Source organism: Electrona antarctica (genome assembly GCF_951216825.1).
Source record: "Electrona antarctica genome assembly, chromosome: 14".
Taxonomy (NCBI): domain Eukaryota; kingdom Metazoa; phylum Chordata; class Actinopteri; order Myctophiformes; family Myctophidae; genus Electrona; species Electrona antarctica.
In genome coordinates, this window is record NC_136795.1 from 42,129,714 (window position 1) to 42,141,716 (window position 12,003).

General features: G+C 42.5%; 2 protein-coding genes across 2 annotated transcripts; both read right to left on the reverse strand.

Annotated features, from left to right (window-relative positions):
• Positions 1–760: 760 nt before the first annotated feature.
• LOC306936641 (histone H2A-like) lies at positions 761–1,144 on the reverse strand (the record flags this gene model as incomplete). The annotated part of the gene is made up of 1 exon (XM_079520226.1): positions 761–1,144. One exon carries the CDS (start codon positions 1,142–1,144, stop codon positions 761–763), a length of 384 nt encoding a protein of 127 aa, XP_079376352.1.
• Positions 1,145–9,240: 8,096 nt separating this feature from the next.
• On the reverse strand, positions 9,241–11,025 carry LOC306937205 (thimet oligopeptidase-like; the record flags this gene model as incomplete). Its single annotated transcript, XM_079520871.1, has 1 exon — positions 9,241–11,025. The coding sequence occupies one exon, from the start codon at positions 11,023–11,025 to the stop codon at positions 9,241–9,243; it is 1,785 nt and encodes a 594-aa protein (XP_079376997.1).
• Positions 11,026–12,003: the final 978 nt, after the last annotated feature.

Sequence of the window (12,003 nt, forward strand, 5' to 3'; positions counted from 1 at the left end):
GATTCCATATACAATTGGTAGAAACTTTTGAAGATTTGTGCTTTACTAGTCAAACATTTGTTACTATGATCCGTCGACAATTAAGTCTTCCGTTTCCGAAAATTCCAATACCCTAGCTTTATACACCACTCACTTTTCAAGACTAATGTTAGCAAGCTATACTGACTGGTCCATTTTCTATATGGTCTAGTCCAGAGAGTGACCTTATACTGCTTTGCATAGGGAAAAAATTGTTTTCATTGGCCGACTGGTTTGTTCTGATTAAAAATGCTAGTCTGTTGCAATCTGACAATTTGTAGTCTTTGAGTAGTCTGAACAACTGTTCGGTGTGGACGTAGCTGAGCGTGCGTAAAAATAACGCAATTCATCATAACGCACAAACTGGAGACATGGGCCATAAAGTTACAAATAGTCTGCATTATTTAAATTTGATGACTACAAAAGTACTATTATGAATACATGTGCGTAATAACAACTATGACACAAGATCAAAGCAAATTATATATGTATTATATAGGCCCGCTTTAGTATATTGCGTCCATTATTTATAAACTACTTTTTGGCTGCTGTTGACGCATACAAATAGTCAGCCTTATTTAACAGTTTCATTTCATTATTTACAGACCGTCGGAACTGGTAACATTAATCAGTGATTTATGAAGTGTGCTCCTCAAAGACATTGGAAATTAACCTTTACATGGAAACAGTGGGTGGCTCTTAAAAGAGCCTTTGTGGGGTTTGTTAAACGAATGAAGCAGATCTATTTCTTTACGGCTTTCTCGGTCTTCTTGGGCAGCAGAACAGCCTGGATGTTGGGCAGCACACCGCCTTGAGCGATGGTCACTCCGCCCAGCAGTTTGTTAAGCTCCTCGTCGTTGCGGACGGCCAGCTGGAGGTGACGGGGGATGATACGACTCTTCTTGTTGTCTCGGGCAGCGTTTCCAGCCAACTCCAGGATCTCAGCGGTAAGATACTCGAGCACCGCAGCGAGGTACACTGGAGCTCCGGCGCCGACTCTCTTGCCATAGTTGCCTTTACGCAGCAGCCTGTGGACACGACCAACAGGGAACTGGAGCCCGGCACGGGATGAGCGGGTCTTAGCCTTCGCCCTGGTCTTTCCTCCGGTTTTCCCTCTTCCGCTCATTTTGATGTAGGTTTATTGCTGGAGTAAAATCGCGAAGAAAATAATGAGAAATGTGGTGAGGAGAGGCGCGCGAGACCTTTTATATCTTCAACCAACACAGCCTAGTATTGTCTGTATGTGAGGCTGTGCGCCCCACCAATGAATGAGAGCGTGTATGAGCTGAGCTCCCGTCCAATCAGTGCTAGTGGCGTGAATGCTCCTCCCAAGGAAGGAGGTTCCTTGTGAAAGAGTGAGTCAGTCTTTATTTTACAAGGGAAATTTGTTTTGCTCAGGTCAATGCATACATTCAGGACAATACATATACAAATACAATGAAACACCCAGCATAGTATGAGTAAAATAATTCTAAAATGTAAAAGATATTTAAAAGAAAGCAGTCTCTCTCCACACATATACACTGTGTTCGTAATAATTTTGTAGGCAAGCTTGTAGGTAAGGTAATCATCCTTGTATTTCATGGACCACAGTGCATAAAAGTGCAAGGCACTGTTGTTTACTCCACAATCAACACTTCTGTGCAGCAAAAAGCAAGTGTCGGAATAATTGAAGACAAGATTATGTATTTAACTGCCAACGTGTTGTGTCATCTCCCTTGATACATATTCATATAGATGGATGTATATTGTTCTTTATTCCATATTAAACTTTTTGCTAAGATAACTAATGCTGTTGGCCAGGTATGTAGACATTTAATAGTGCATGCATATATGGCATTTGCTTAGCACACATTTGAAAGATGAAAATGTAATTCCTGGGATTATTTTTGTATAGTTCGTTTCATTTAAGAAGGCTTGGTTTTATTTAATCTGGAATAACAATAATAATGCATCTAACTGAAAGTGTGATCAACATGCAAATCATTGAAATCAGGAGTGCCCAAAACGTAGATCGCAATCTACCTGTAAAACTAAATCTAATCTGCATGTCTATCAAATTGCAGGTTGAAAAGACCCTCAGCTCTGAACTCAGTAGAATCTGCACCTGGCTCGCTGATAACAAACTATCATTACACCTGGGAAAAACTGAATCCATTCTCTTTGGATCAAATAGTAATCTCAGTAAGGCAGATGGCTTCTTGGTTAAAGTGGGTGACAATATTATCACACGAAAAGATGAAATTACCTAATTAGGTTCCATCCTGGAGGCTAATCTTTCCGGTGATAAAATGGCCACCAATGTAATACAAAAAGTCAATCAAAGAACAAGATTCCTTTACAGGATCTCCTCACTGGTCAACAAAAACACCTTGAAGACCTTAACAGGAGCCCTCATACAAGGTTTAAAATGGTAAATGGTGCATTTATATAGCGCCTTTATCCAAGGCGCTTTACATAGATTGTGCATTACATTCACCCATTCACACACACATTAGCGGAACCATGCAAGGCACCAACTAGCACATCAGGAGCAATTAGGGGTTCAGTGTCTTGCTCAAGGACACTTCGACAGTAACTCTGGGGGAGCCCGGGTTCGAACTGGCAACCTTGCGGTTCCCATCCAGGCACTCTACCCCTGAGCCACCGCCGCCCCATGCATGCACCTCTTGGTACCACAGCACCTCAAAGGCCCTTAAAACAAGGCTCCAGACCTCCCAAAACAAACTGGTCAGGCTCAAACTTGGCCTCACTCCCTGAACCCACCTCACCCCTGCCCACTTTGACAGGCTGGAATGGCTTAGGGTCGACGACAGAGTACAGCATCTTGCAATGGGTCTGGTCCACAAGATTCGATACACCACCAAGATACCCATGTACCTGTCTAAATACTTCCTTAATGTTAACAAAGTCCACACCCACAACACCAGAGGGAGTGCAACAAATCATGTACAACCCAGATTCGGCACAAACAAGGGACTAAATTATTTTCGCTCCTATGCCATCAAAATGTGGAACGCCCTACCAACAGTCAATAAGACATGTAAATCCCTTGACTCCCTCAAAACCGCTCTCAAAGGGCACCTACGGACGGCTGCAATTCGAAACTGGCCCCGTAAAATCTGAATCCCCCCAAACTGTCCCCCCCTTTTTCCCCTCACTGTATATGTTTATTTTCCCTTTTTACCTCCTTTATGATGAATTCCTGTTCTGTTCTTTGACTATATAGAAGTGTCTATTTGTACGTCTCTAAATGTTTTGATGAATTGAACACGGTGGACCCTCTTGTAAAGAAGTGTAATGCTTAATTGGGTCGTCCACTCACAGTTAACAGTCTTTGTATTGAGTTTGTGCTTGAAATGTACTGTAATTCTGCAAACTGTTAATACATATTTAAATCAATCAATCAATCAATCAACCAAACAATCAATCAATCAATCAATCAATCAATCAATCAATCAATCAATCAATCAATCAATCAATCAATCAATCAATCAATCAATCAATCAATCAATCAGTGTTGGCTTCTCAAAGTGGTGTGGTGGTTGAACATGTTTCTAGTAGGTCCAACATGTGCACAGTAAAATCCTCAGTGTTAATGTATCCATTTGCAACTCTGAGAGGGCTGCATTGTGGGAGATTTGATTTATTTCCCAGTGATGTTCAGATTTGTAGGACTATTTTAGCCTGTCATTCATGCATGCCAATATATATATCTGTCAAACAAACGTAACACCACTAATGGAGTTAAACAAACCGAGTCTGTTACAAAAGGTTGGTGTGGTTGAGACCTATGTTGAAATAGTGATTGAGTTTGTATGTCAGGTTTTATTATGTGGATTATGTATGTCACTGTTCCTCCCTGGGTTATTCACATTACTGTAGAAGCTGTGATTAACACCACAGCAGATGACGTTACAACACCAGAGGGAGTTCAACAAACATGTGTGTGCGTGCGTGTCTGTGTGAATGAATTAATGAATGAATAAATATTTTATCTCCGTGTCCGGACAATTTCTTGACCCATCCCACATGGGATTATCAATCACACACAGCAATTAAAACAATAACAAAAAAACAAAACAAAACAACCAGATCATTACAAACAGTAGTAGTAAACCCACACAGACCTTTTCAGTACATGAAATATATAACCAATCTATAAAACAGTTAATTTAGTTATACGTCACCCTTCGCCATGCCCTGTAAAGATACTCTGAAAAAGCGAAAACATTGTGAAAAATAAACTCAACCACTGCACCACTCTCGCACTCCACCAAGTTCAGACTTCAGAGCAGGGGTGTGGACTTTTTCAAACAATACTACTCTCAGAGCATGATACAGAGGACAAAATAAAATTGATTTTGTTCTCCACCTCGTTCAGATCACAGTATTCACATATCCTGTCCTCCTCAACAATATTTACAATAACAATTTACAATTCAGGCATTTAGCAGACGCTCTTAATCCAGAGCGATTTACATTAAGCAAGAACAGATCACAACATAAAAAGTAGTTATCATGAAACATGTGTAAGCTAAGAACCTAACAGTGGAATATCTATATAATTAAACTATGCATATAAACTATACGTATATAGTATAAAGTGCTATGACTACATAAAATGCAATTCTAGTGCTGTCTACGTAACATGCTATAAGTCTGTATAAAATGCTAAGTCTACAAAAAGTTCTATCTAAGGGGCTAGCTAGGGCAAGTGCTTTAGAAATACACATTGCTGAAGCCTGGAATTGAACCTGAGACCACTGGCTCTCTCATCATTCAACTTTGGCCTTATGCCCACCACTACACCGGTCAAGGTCTACTGTGACATGGACACAGCTGGAGGGAAGTGGACAGTCATCCAGAGAAGAGTGGACGGCACTGTGAACTTCTACAGACCCTGGGCTCAGTACCAAGCTGGGTTTGGAGACGCATCAGGCGAGTACTGGCTGGTACTGGAGAACATGCATATCCTCACCAACAACAAAATCAAGTATAAGCTGAGGGTGGACATGGAGGACTTTGAGGGAAACACAGCGTTTGCCTCTTACTCCTCTTTCTCTGTGTGTTCTGAGGCTGACGGCTACAAGCTGCAGGTTGCTGGCTTCAGTGACGGAGGAGCAGGAGACTCACTGACCTATCACAATGGTGGGAAATTCTCAACCTTTGACAAAGATCAGGACACCCATGGCCAGAACTGTGCAATTCTGTTTCATGGGGCATTTTGGTACAAGGCTTGTCTCTATGCTAACATCAATGTCGTTTACCTGTGGGGGCCGACGCCTCATGCACATATGGGTGTAGTCTGGAGGCACTGGAAGGGTGCATCGTACTCCGTAAAGGCTGTGGTGATGAAGATCAGACGTGTTCCTTAAACATGTTTAGGTTCACAATTCACATGCATGCATCTTTGAAAAAGCACAGTCGTGGTATAAAAGCCATGATGCATTACTTACTTTTCTTTCATGTTTTTTTTGTATTATTATTTTAGGGGCTATGCCCATAAGGTTGCGAATACAAGCGGCCAAAATGAGTTTTCTTCGACGGGTGGCTGGCATCTCCCTTAGAGATAGGGTGAGAAGTTCAGTCACACAAGAGAGACTCGGAGTAGAACCGCTGCTCCTTCGCCTGGAAAGGAGCCGGCTGAGGTGGTTCGGGCAGTGTGTGTGTGTGTGTGTGTGTGTGTGTGTGTGTGTGTGTGTGTGTGTGTGTGTGTGTGTGTGTGTGTGTGTGTGTGTGTGTGTGTGTGTGTGTGTGTGTGTCTACATAGTCTCTCGAGACAGACTTACATCTTAACTATATAAAGAGTATTATAACAATCACATTGGTGTTGTATTACTTATTCACCTGGAATGCAATGTGTATCTTTATGCACATAATATGTGCATTACATTGACCCATTCATGGCTCTCCAGGAGTCTGCCGAGGCTTATCTGGTCGGTCTGTTTGAAGACACCAACCTGTGCGCCATTCACGCAAAGAGGGTGACCATCATGCCCAAAGACATCCAGCTGGCCCGTCGTATCCGCGGAGAACGTGCTTAGACTAATCTGTCACAACCCCAAAACGGCTCTTAACACGAGGCCTGCCGGGAACATAGGAATTTTAACACGTAGAATCTTGTGGCCTGCCACAAACGGAAAAGCCGTTTTAACAGCGATGTATTCATTAATGCATGTTTTAATACGATCGTATCGAAATCTACCGTCCGTTAGCTTTGTTATGCTTCTGACACAATGGGCGCGGCCATTTTGAAAATGCGCGCGCATCCACTTACATTGCCGGCTCTGGTTTCAGACGGCTTTATCTCACAGAAGCGACATTGCAGAGGACGCTTTGTCCCAGACAAGCGTTTTCAACGGCCTGTAGCAGGCGCTGTGATACTCGCGGTCCACTTTTTCCACCACCGACCGAGAGAACGAGCACCAGCTTCGTCAACACACACGGAATGGTTTCATAGTAAAATGCGATACGGATATTTGGCTCTTCAAAGTAAGTGTCACGCGTGATTAAACCATGGCAATACGCAATCGAGGGATTAATTAATGGCGGCAGGAATTGTGTTGAGCCACCAAATGTGTTTTTTGAAGAGAAATAATTCCTTTCAATAGTATAGATTGACAATAAGCCAATAATGATTATATCTTCCATTTATTACAAACAGTCAACGTGTTGCATTGTTTGTCTATAGTTATCAGAGCCTATATTTAACAGCCATAATGACATATGCTACAATAACTAATGCTTTTAGCCAGTTATGTAGAGACATTCGTGAATAGTTTTGATTAATTACTATATATAAATAATATGGAGGCTTTTGGCCTCGTCTTACTGATCTGATTTACTAATCAGTAATAATGTGTCTAACTGAAATAATTGTTTGATTTAAATCACCTCAATCACTCACATTGACACATTCAGCTCCACCCTGTGGGGTGTTGTTGAACTCAACATGATGCTTCACACCAAATCAGCAGCTCCTGGAATGAGACTCTTCTGTACAAAGCAAGTGTAGAGAGGAGAGCTTTGGTGTAAATATAATCTGCATGTCTATCAGCGTTTGCTTCTCAAAGTGGAGGTGGGGGTTGAGCTTTGAACATGTTTCTAGTATTGGGGGGGATTTATTTTAATTGTTGTGTGTTAAATGTGTTGTCTAAGTTCAGTTGTGTTTTAGACTCTTAACTCACATGTGCACAGTAGTGGGAGATTTATTTTCCAGTTATGTTCAGGGTTTATGACTAAAACCTAAATTGTCCTTATTCTTCTTTCTTAATATTCATGCCAATATTTATTTATCAAACAAATTTAACACCAAGGAGCTAAAAAAAACTGAGTCTGGTACAATAGTTTGGTGTGGCATTGTTGTAATATTGATTGAGTTAACATGTGCCAGGTTTTAGCATGTGCATTTTGTCAATGATGGCCCGTCTCTGGGAGGAAACACTAAAATAAAGTACAATTGGGTGACTATTATTGCTTGGCAATGGGCCATTTGCTTTTAATGAAAAGCATGTACACCCAGGTTGATGTTTTTCTATATACTGTAGAAGAGTGATAAACAAATGTCTTGTGTTGGGTGACATTGTGAGAAGACTGTAATAGTTCAGTAAAACAGAGAGCGAGAGAGAGAGAGTGTGTGTGTGTGTGTGTGTGTGTGTGTGTGTGTGTGTGTGTGTGTGTGTGTGTGTGTGTGTGTGTGTGTGTGTGTGTGTGTGTGTGTGTGTGTGTGTGTGTGTCAGTGTTTTTCATGACTCCATTTGTTCTAAATAACACAATGAGGTGGGCTACTATGAAAGGCAAAGCCATTTTTATTTCAACAAGGCAATTCAATGTGCTTTACACAGAACATGCTTTACACAGAACATCAAGCAATGGCAATTTGTGAAATGGCACTAGGGAAGAAATATTCCTATATATTTTTTATTTTATTTATACAGAATACAATGATGAGTAAATCATATGCTTTGCATATTGGCGCATGGCGCACAATATATCTTAGTTTTCGGATCACAGTGGGTTATTTGTCCAAAAAAAAAACCCACAACAGCTGGCATTCTGTCATTGGAAGTTGAGATCAACTCCACCATCATGCTTTCCTTGAACTGGAGTGTGTTTACTGTGGTCAGAAAACATTATATTTATAGCAAAACGGATGACATAATGTGATATATGGGAATCAAAATCATAGTTTATGGTATCGCGTCACCAGGAATGTATGCTAAATTGATCAATGAATCAATGAATCAATGTTATTACAACATAGTTTACAATGTTTTAGAAGAAAAATGACAAAGGCAACACTGTGATCTGACTGCAGATGGGTGATGTTTTGAGGTTATTACTAAAAAGGAGTGCACTGCTTTCATCTTAGATGTATTCATGACAGAAAGGCACATGTGTGTTAACTGGTCAGCTCTTTGTCGCATTAAATAATATACACAGTAGTTTGTTATAACTTGTTTTAATCGAGGAGAAAACACAAGTGGCACAAGAGAGAAGAGGGCCTGTGTGTGTGTTGACTCTACATGGTTCTCATGTGGTGTTTAAGTCCAGCCCCTTCAGAGCGTTCAGTATCAGTCTGTGAGAGTTTACTTGAGAGAAGGAACAGCAATCTACTATCCGAGACAATAATGGTAGAAGTCGCACCAGCTCCGTCACCGGCCAAGGCCGCCAAGAAGAAGCCGGTAGCACCCCGACCCAAGAAGACCGGCCCCAGCGTCGCTGATCTGGTCGTCAATAGCAATAGCCAGCAAGAGATAGTTATGCATCCATATAGGCTAGCAATTGGTTTAGTCTTAGTCTGATTGGCTGAGCTTTGAACCAGCACTAAAGCCTCTGCCCTAAATCCAGAACACCCCTAGATCTCCATATATGGAGCTAGCCTGTTCTGACATCATAATGATGTTCTAACATCCGAATGATGCACAACCTTGCCCTTTATTAGCCAATTGATCACACCTGATCATCCCCCAACGGGAACTGATCAACTCTAGATCTCCATATATGGATCTGACATCACAAACACAATGCTTGTCGGTGTCGGTGAGAGGTTGATGTAGTTGTGGGTCGCTGAGAGCATGTTCCAACAATCCTGACCCTATAATTCTTACTTTGATTCTTTCAATGTTATTTGTCTTTTGTTTCTTTCTTCGTTTCTTTTTTTTCTTTCTTTTGTTTTTCTTTGATGTTGAAACCATTAGTCCACTATTGTTGATAATTTTAGTCCTTTCTCCAGCATCTGGGACGGAGCTTCCTACCTGGACACGTTGAAAGTGTTATTCCTTTGCTCAGGAGGAATGCTTCCTGATTGGGTTCACGACCCAAGAAGTTCTTCAGCATCTCTTTGGCATCCTTAGAAGCACCTGGCTTCAGGATGCAGTTCCTGTAGTCCAAACCCACCTTAGGGTTCATGATTCCTTCCTCTTTGAAACGACTGTAGAACATGTCCATAGACAACACCTCACTCCACAGGTAGCGGTAGAACATGGCACTGTGGCTGTCTACAAGTTGGTAACAGATCCATGATATGATAGGGCCTTGAAAAGCAGGGAAACCCAGAATGTCCTTGCTGAGCCTCCTGCATTCATTAGCTGGGTCCAAAACAGTCTGAGCGTGAAGAGCCTGGTACAATTTATATTTGACTATCTTCTCCAGGTAGACAATACCGGTGTTTGCGAGACGAGACTTGATGAGTTTGTCCAGCAGGTCATCCGGAATCGGAGCTCCTGTCTTGTAGTGTTTAGATATTCTCTGGAGTGGTTCCTTCTCCCAAACCCAGTTCTCCAACATCGTGGACGGAGCCTCAATAAAATCTCTTTCCACTTCGTGTCCATTGAATGCAGCGTAGTCAACCTGAGCACAGAGGTAGTGCACCATGTGACCAAACTCATGGAAGTATGTCACGACATTGTCGTGCGTTAAGAGCAAGGGGGAGTCGGCCGTGGGTTTGCTGAAATTGGTCACTATAGCAGCAATAGCCATCTGTCTGCTCCCATCAGACAACAGACAGCCTGGCTGCAGCCCAACGCAATGACCAGTGTGGGTTCCATTTCTGGAGAACAGGTCAAGGTAGAACTGTCCGATTGTCTGCCCAGAGGAGAGGTCGGTAACACGGTACAGAGTGACATCCGGATGCCACACGGGGGCGCCGTGCACCAGGCTGAATGACAGACCCAGCAGGTCCTGGCAGATGTCCAGCAGACCCTGGGTCACAACCTCCAATGGAAAATACTCCTTCAACTGGTTGTGATCCACTCCATACTGCTTCATCACCTGTGCCTTGTAGTATGGCATGTCCCATTCATACAGCTTTCCATCGTATGGCAGAGATCTCTGCTGACACTCACCCTCCTTTAGTTTGAGGAGGTTTGTTCTCTCTTTGTCTCCAAGTGGTTTGAGCTTGTGGGCCAGCTCCTCCAGGAAGATGGAGAGCTTATTGGCAGACTTTACCATGTTTTTATTCAGGACAAAGTCAATGTGGGGTTTGAATTCCCTAGAATATTCCTTCAACAACTCCATGATATTTTGGTTATATGCTTCCCCAAGTTTCTTGCGTGTTTCAGGGACAAAGCATTTCTCCATAAAATACACATATTTGTCCTGTTTGATCTTGAGCTTGTCTCCATCTGCTTCCAGGTAGCTCAGGTCATCCTCAGGAACACCTCCCAGTTCATCCCTGCTGAAGGTCAAACTAGTGCACTTGGCCTGGTTTTGCTTCCCTTTACGGAGATGCACATATGAGGAATGTGTGTTGTCTTGTGTCTCTTGGATACTTTTCCCAGTCAGCAGTCTCTCCATGTATCTCTTATCCTCCACAGCAAGATTGACTTCATCCACCTTCAATCCCAGAGCTAAAATCCTCCGGTAGACTTTTTTCCTTCTCACAACCTCGTCAAACATACTGGTAGGCATCATAGGCTTCGTACCTGCAACTATGGTGGCGCGCCTCACCTTCTTACTGGGAGACATACGATAGAGGTGGATCAACATGTTCCACTGGACCATGTGCTCAGCTTCAAGGTCAGCCAGGGCCTTCAGGGTGTTGATATTTTACATATTTCCATGGGAAATATGGGGGTGGCTGTTGCGAAGGCTTTCACTTAGAGTTCCATATATGGGATAACCCATAGTCCCATATATGGAGACAACAGCGATATCCAGCGCTGACATCAGATTAATGTAGAAACTCCAAAGATGGATATAGACAGTGGTGACATCATCGTAACACTAGACTTGCACAGCATAAAAGGCGGCTCCCATGGCTTCTAAACCTGAGATTCCAGGCAACGCACGCGCTATCTCCAACAGGTCAACATATACGAATCAAGGTATCTGGCTTTACAACCCATATACCTTGAATGGCTTGTATTACCTTGGCTACGAGTCTTCTAGATGAGACAGAATAACTGGCTAATGGCTAAGCAACTCGTAGAGCATTGAAGTAGAGGTTTCCACATCCCGGTTAAGTTCGTATCGAACACCACTGTAGCGGGTCCTAACGAAATAATCAGCACTGGTTCGAACTATTTTACAACATGTGCTAAACCAGCGGAGTTTCTTGGTAAGTGTTACCTTAATAGATGTCTGGGCAGAAACGAGCAACCTAAACACAAAGGTTCCGCCTTAGAGAACTTTGGTTCCTACCTAAATAAATAACTGAAATAATACTGCGCCGACTGACACAGAGGCAGTTACACACTGGTTCCGAGTAAAACGGCTTTCAAAATAACGTTTAATGACGTTTCCTCTGTTGAAATGACTGGTGTCAGTTCTTTCAAAATAAGACAGTTCTCGAGTATAAATTCTGCCACCAGATGGCGCTGAAGGCGGCGGGTGAGTTAAAGGTGTAGTGAAATGGCTTTTTTGGGCATTTTTTTAGGGGAAGTTTCAGCCTCAGACGGCAGGATCTAAGTTTCTGAAACAATCAGAGCGTCGCATCCCTCCAGGCTATGGGAAGTAGGTCCACGTGTTTGCAGAGTGGTT